Source organism: Oratosquilla oratoria, chromosome 23 (assembly GCF_046742065.1).
Source record: "Oratosquilla oratoria isolate Oo_2021 chromosome 23, ASM4674206v1, whole genome shotgun sequence".
NCBI lineage: Eukaryota > Metazoa > Arthropoda > Malacostraca > Stomatopoda > Squillidae > Oratosquilla > Oratosquilla oratoria.
Genome location: NC_134799.1, coordinates 22,112,366 through 22,119,606, shown reverse-complemented (window position 1 = coordinate 22,119,606; position 7,241 = coordinate 22,112,366). Strand labels below are relative to the sequence as shown.

Sequence of the window (7,241 nt, the reverse complement as noted above, 5' to 3'; positions counted from 1 at the left end):
GCCCTTGTTTGTATATCCCCAGGATAAAAAAAAAAAATCCATTTTCTAATTTGTTTTCAATTACCCCACCTGCCTTAGCACAATTAGGATCTACAGTTTGTAGTAATTTGAACTAGTGGCTCAGCATACCACAACAATGAGTAACTGATCTGCTGTAAGAGAGGAAGGGTTGGGTGGGGTAGTTTAAGGTGCTTCACAAAAAAATTTGAAGTTGGAACATAAAGTTTTAAAGGGAATTTGCTGGCATGAATGAGATTTTGAGGAACAGATTAACAAGTACAATTGTGGAGGACAGGTGGGAATGGAAGTTTTGTGGAGTACCTAAAGGGTCGATATTAGTGCCAGTAAAGTTCAAGGTATGTGTTAATGATACAATGGATAATTTAACCAGTTATACAAAGTTATACAGTAGCAGTGGGAAGCACTAAGAAAATGAGTGATGAGAGGAAAATGGAGAAATAGGGAAGGATGAAGTGAAAGTTGTTAAGATGATGAGAGCAGGTAAGGCACCTGGGTTGGATGGATGCCATGCAGAATGTCTGAAGAAAGGTACAGTCATGGTGGACTGGCTGGTGAGGTTATTTGATATTTGTTTAAGAGAGGGTAGAGTGCCGGAGGAGTGCCTGTATAGTTCCGCTTTACAAAGGAAAGGGGGACAAGTGTGAGTGTAGTAGTTAGAGGGATCAGCTTGTAGAGTGTAGTTGGGAAGGCTTATGGGAGGGTCTTGATCATGAGGAACAGTGTGGTATTAGGACAGGTAGGGGATGTGTAGATCAGATTTTTGTGGTAAGACAGATATGTGAGAAAGCTATTGGAAAAGGTAATGATGTTTTTTGGTCTTCTATGGATTTGGAAAAGGCTTACGACAGGATAGACAGGAAGGCACTGTGGGAGGTACTGCAGATATATGGGATAGGAGGAAACCTGTTAAGAGCAGTCAAGAGTTTTTATGAGAGTAGTAGAGCTTGCATTAGGATTAGAAATGGAGAGTGTGAATGGTTTGAGGTAAAGGTGGGACTTCGTCAGGGATGTTATGTCGCCCTGACTATTCAATCTTTACATGGATGGGGTGGTGCGAGAGGTGAATGCAAGGGTAGTGGGTCGGGTTGGAGATGATTAAAGAAAGTGCGAGGTGAGCCAGCTGTTGTTTGCTGATGACACTATGCTTGTAGCAGGATCAGAGGAGGGATTGAGGAAGTTATTGACAGTTTGAGAAGGTGTGTGAAAGAAGGAAGCTAAAGATAAATGTGGGCAAAAGTAAGGAGATGTACAAGGGGAGTGTGAGACAGTAGGCTGGAAGTGAGCATTAAGGGTGAGAAACTGGAGGAAGTGGATAGTTTTAGATACTTGGGTGCGAATGTGACAGGAAAGGAAGTGGAGGTGGAGGTAGAATGTAGATTGAGAGAAGTGAGTAAATGCCTTGGTGGATTAAAAAGTATAAGGAGAAATAGACATCTGGGAATGCATGCTAAGAGGAGGTTATATGAAGGAGTAATTGTGCCAACAGCAATGTACGGGGCAAAAACATGGAACATGAGAGAGGAGGAGTTTGAGAAGTACGATAGGGGTTACTAGGCTAGATAGTGAGAAATGAAGAGAACGGGTGGAAAGGGAGCTGGGAGATAGGTTTGATGAAAGAGTATTAGGATGGTTTGGACACGTGGAAAGAATGAGTGAAAAATTAGTAAGAGAAGTGTGGAAGGAGTGAATATGAGGGGGCGTCCTAGGATTGGATGGATGGGGTGAAAGGGTCTTTACAAAAGAGAGGAATGTCTGTGGAGGAAGGACGGGAGAGGACAGAAGATGGGGGTGAATGGAGAAGGGTTGTGTATAGATGAGGCTGTGATGCATGAGGGGGGGTGAGGTATGAAAAAATTTGATGCAGCCTGAAGAGATTTCTCCCCATCTCCTTTTCTGCATGAGGGGACGGAGAGGGTGGGTCGCCGAATTTATGAAGCGGCCTTGCTATGGATGTGCTGTCTTGTGACATTGCTTCTGACCCAGGGCAGTGGACAGGATGCAGGGATGACCCGTCATCCAGGAGGTGCCAAGATAGGAGTGGAGTGGAATATATGCGAAATGAAATGGGTGGGAGTGATTTCTATGCCTTTTTCTTTTTGGTTACCCCCCCCCAATGTAGGGGGAAAAAGCCTTTGGTGTATGTATGTACAAAGTTGTTTACCAATGAAACAACAATGCGGGCATGGATAGTATTTCAGTATTCAATGTCATGTAGGATGGAAGTTGTGGATGATTGAAGGTCATATTGTTGGGATATTGATCTGTGCACTGGTTTTCAAAACTTTAGATTGTTGCAATATTCTTATAATTATTTCCTTGTGACCAAATATGTAAAGATGGTATGTGGGATGAGGATAGGAGGGAATAAAAGGAAAGAGGGATGAAGAGATAAGGCAGTAGTTGGAAAGTGTGTGTGGATTATTTGCAAGGTAGGACTAGCAAAGAAGGTTATGGAAGAGAAGCAAACTTTCACAGGAGGGAAATATGAGAGGTACAAAGAAAAGAGAGCAGATGTGAAATGGGTTAAGAGTATGACAATTTTTGAAAGTAGTAAAAAGATGTAATGGAAAGAAATTAAGAGGAAGGGAGCAGAATCAAATAGAGAAAAGGTAAAGGGTACAGATGGAGAGATGATAATGGAAGAGAAGGCAGTAAGAGGAAGATGGGCAGAGTATTTTAGGGAGTTGCTAAATGTGAAGGAGGATAGGGAGGGAAAGGTAGTTGCAGTGCTAAGAAAATCACCATGATGAATGAGGAAAATGGAGAGAAATATGGAAGGACGAAGACGGTTAAGATGATGAGAGCAGGTAAGGCACCTGGTCTGGATGGATGCTGTGCAGAATGTGAAAAAAGGTACAGTTATGGTGGATTGGCTGGTGAGGCTATTTAATGTTTAATAGGGTAGTGTGTTGGAGGAGTGCCTGCATAGTTCCACTTTACAAGGAAAAAGGGGACAAGTGAGTGTAGTAGTTTCATAGGGATTAGCTTGTTAAGTGTAGTTGGGAGGGTCTTGATTGAGAGGAACGGAGTAATTGGTGAGGAAGAGTGTGGGTTAAGGACAGGTAGATGTTGCATAGATCAAAATTTTGTGGTAAGACATGTGAGAGCTATAGAAAAAGGTAAGGATGTATTTTGGGTTTTTATGGATTTGGGAAAGGCTTATGACAGGGTAGACACTGTGGGAGGTATTGCAGATATATGGGATAGGAGGAAATCTTTTAGGACCAGTCAAGAGTTTTTACAGTAGTAGAGCTTGTCAGGATTAGAAATGGAGAAAATGAGTGGCTTGAGGTAAAGGTGGGACTTAATCAGGGATGTGTTATATCACCCTGGCTATTCAATTTATACGTGTATGGGGTGGTGCGAGAGGTAAATGCAAGGGTAGTGGGTCGGATTGGAGATTGTTAAAGAAAATGGAGATAAGCCACCTGTTGTTTGTGGTTGTACCAGGATCAGAGGATGGATTGAGGAAGTTAGTGACAGTTTGGGAAAGTGTGTGAAAGAAGGAAGTTGAAGATAAATGTGGGTGAAAGTAAGCTAAGATAGAGGGAGGATGGAGGGGTGTGGAGTGTATTCAGGGATGGAATGGGTGGGAATGATTTCATGCCTTTCTTTTTGGTTACCCCCCTTGTAAGGGGGAAAAAGCCTTGGTGTATGTATGTATGAAAGTAAGGTGATGAGATGTACAAGGGGAAAGTGGCAGCAGAGTGGAAGTGAGTATTAATGGAGAGAGACTGGAGGAAGTGGATAGTTTTAGATACTTGGGTGCAAATGTAGCAGGAAATGGAGGTAGAATGTAGATTGAGAGAAGCGAGTAAATACCTTGGTGGATTAAAAAGTGTAATGAGAAATAGACATTTGGGAATGGATGCCAAGAGGAGAGTCTATGAAGGAGGGATTGTGCCAACAGCACTGTATGGGGCAGAAACATGGATCATAAGAGGAAGAGAGGAGTAGTTTGAATGTGTTTGAGATGAGGTGTCTGAGAAGTATGATGGGGGTTACTAGGCTGGATAGTGTGAGAAATGAGGTGGTGGTGAGGAGAACGGGTGGAAAGGGAATTGGGAGATAGGATGGATGAAAGAGCACTGGGATGGTTTGGACACATGGAAAGAATGAGTGAAGAAAGGCTAGCAAAAGATGTGTGGAAGGTGTGAACATGAGGGGGCTACCTAGGATGAGATAGATGGATTGGGAAGAGGGGAATGTGTTGAGGAAGGACAGAAGATAGGGGTGAACAGGCGCGGATCCAGGGGGGAGCTGAAGCCCCCCCCCCCCAAATTTGTTCTTCCATGAATCATTGTAAGGATGTCATTTAATCGATTTTAGTACTTTCTGATGTTTTGCCAGGTCCGGGGGTTAAATAAACTGACAGCATGTGTGTGGTATTTGGGCGGAATTGTGCTGTGTTTGGCATTTGTTTAATTCCATTTATCTGTTTTGTGCTGTGCGTGTTGTAGGGTTGCCAGGGTTGTGTCTCGGTTGCGCTGAAAAGGGATAGAAAGGAGATGTACCACGTTCGTTGGCCGTTTAACATACCTGTATTCTCATCTATATGATTGTTTTGTGTTGTTGAAGCATTCAATCAAGAAGTATCATCTGCAAACAGTAAGTATTCAGGAATACCACAGGCTGATGGAGATGTTGCTGCTGTACTGGAAGTGGCAAAGGTTTATGAGGCTGACATCGAGACCTTGAGCCTCGTGAAGGCAGAAGCAGAGCGCTGGTATTCAACAACAATGAAGTTCGAATCCATTGGAGATAACCTTGCCCACGCCCAGACCCGAATGTATCCGAACCTGGCCAAGCTCCTCTTGAGTTTTGATCACGCTCTCAGTCTCAAACGCAGAGGCCGAGCGTTCATTTTCAACCCTGAAGCGACTGAAGACCTACCTAAGGAATACTATGGGTCAAGATCGCCTCAACAGCCTGGCGCTACTCGGCGTTCACAATGAAATCAATATTGAAATAGTGTAATCAATGTATTTGCCCAAAAAAACATGAGGTTGATGTTCGTGTGAGATCCCATGAACTATACTGTGTTATTAATGTAATTTAGATACTTTTCTTAACAGGTTCAGAAGTTCATACACATTTTTGTTTGTATTTCTGTTTTTTAAAGCTACTTTTATTTTTTATTACTTCCATGAGTCCATGTACACTAACACTACACACGGATCCTGCAATAATTTCTCTATGCGAGAGTATACGCATGCCAGTGCTTTATCACTGACTAGCACAAGCGTGTAACAATGTAAAACGAATATACATTCTATTATACAAGCCCACCGGCTTCGCCGGCCCTGCTCCGCAGGGGGCTTTTGCGCTTCGCGCAAGCTCGCTTCGCGCCCTAGGGCTTCGCCCCTGTTTTAACCTTCTTAGGAAAAGGCGGAGAAGTAACATAACCCCCTGAAGAGTGCCCCTCTTCTTTGTCTTCTTCGGATTCACGGCTTCTCTTCGGGAAGCCATCGGAGCTACTTTCGTCATCGCTAGAGCGGTTTAAAGCCACCATCACAGCCTCGATCTCCTTCTTCAGCTTTTCCTCCAGCTTTTCTATTTTCGAGAACAGTCGGGCGCTAACATATTCCGCCATTCCTCCTCTGAGATTTTGTGTATGTCTTCCGGGATGTTGTTTGTCCTGTCGGACTCGTCCACTTCCTCGGGAATGCGGGTAGCCGCAACTAAAGACGCTTTTGTGGGCCCCTTTTCCTCCTCTTCTCCCTCTAAATAATCCTCGAACAACTCTCTGTACACCACGTTAACAGCAGGCCGGGGGGCAACACTTTTTCCAGCCCTTCGCCAGCCCGTATAGTACACCAAAGAGTCCCAGTTCGTTACTCTAGAACAGGCTACATACAGTTGACCGTGCGCGAAGCAATGTACAGAATCCAGCAGTAACCCACAGCGATCAAAAGTCTGTCCCTGGCTCTTGTTGATCGTCATAGCGTAACTCAACTTTATCGGGAACTGCTTTCGCCTGAAGGGCACGGGAGTGTCCTGCGACTCCAGAGCAATTCGCGGGATCAATACCTGTTCACCCCGATAAGCACCCCCTAAGATTTTCCCCACCACAATGTGTTTCTTGAGGTTAGTGACCATCACACGTGTTCCGTTGCATATCATAGGAGGACAGATGTTCCTCATCACCATCACGATACAGCCGATCTTCAGCCTCAGATCGTGCAACGGCACAGACGGGCTGGTCATGGAGTTGAACACTGAAACCTGGATATCCGTTTCCTGATCCAACGGCGTGTCCGCGCTGTAGTACACGACCTCCTTTTCCTGGTTGAGATCGTAGATCATCTTGTTCACAGAGTCGACGTCGTCGTTGGTCGGCGAGACTATCGACCGCTTTTCGAAGTAGGAAAGGTTCAAGTGGTTCGCTCCGAAGTCGTCGTAAACTTTGTAGACCAACTCCTCTCTCGAAGTCGCTCGCACACCGAAACCCCTTCCGAAGTAGATCTCGCCGCTTTCGCGAGACCCGATCGTCAACAGCTGCTTCGCGAACTTGCTGTTCTTGACGTCGTCCTTTTTGAGACGGACGTTCTCCGTAAGCTGCATCTTCGCGAGCCCTTCCCACATGTAGCTCGATTTGATGCAGTGGGCTAGTTCCTGCTCCTTCCCTCCGTTTCTTATCACCGGCAAGATCTGACGAAAGTCTCCTGCGCACACAAACACTTTGCCCCCCATGAATTCGTCGTTGTCCATGATGTCTCTAAGAGTGATATCCACAGCAGTCAGCATGTTCTTGTTCGCCATTACGACTTCGTCCCAGACGATCAGCTCGGTCTGTTGTAGGAGCTTCGCCAATTCCGTGTTCTTCTTGACGGAGCACCTATAGCGGGGGTGTCCCGCTTTTCGTAGTGTGCGCGACCGAAACGGGAAACGAATCAAAAACGGGTCAAGGTTTAAAAATTATATTATTGATATGTCTAAAATACAGAAAAATATGAAAAATATTATTAAGTTAAATATACCTCAGACTTCTGATACATCAGACTACTCAGAGGAAGGAATTCAGGTTAGCCCCCCCCCCCAATGTTTATCCTGGATCCACTGGGGGTGAATGGAGAATGGTTGTATATAGATGTACGAGGTAGAATGGGTGGGGGAGTACAGGAGTCCCTCAAATAACGCGGATTCGAATAACATGGATTCAATCATACACGGATTTTATTTCAAAACCATCTTAAATGTAGAGAACCGTTTTAAAATTC

General features: G+C 44.7%; 1 protein-coding gene across 1 annotated transcript; it reads right to left on the bottom strand.

Annotated features, from left to right (window-relative positions):
* Window positions 1-5,574: 5,574 nt before the first annotated feature.
* Window positions 5,575-6,783, bottom strand: LOC143037741 (ATP-dependent DNA helicase Pif1-like). The gene has a single exon (XM_076206290.1). It carries the CDS (start codon window positions 6,781-6,783, stop codon window positions 5,575-5,577), a length of 1,209 nt encoding a protein of 402 aa, XP_076062405.1.
* Window positions 6,784-7,241: the final 458 nt, after the last annotated feature.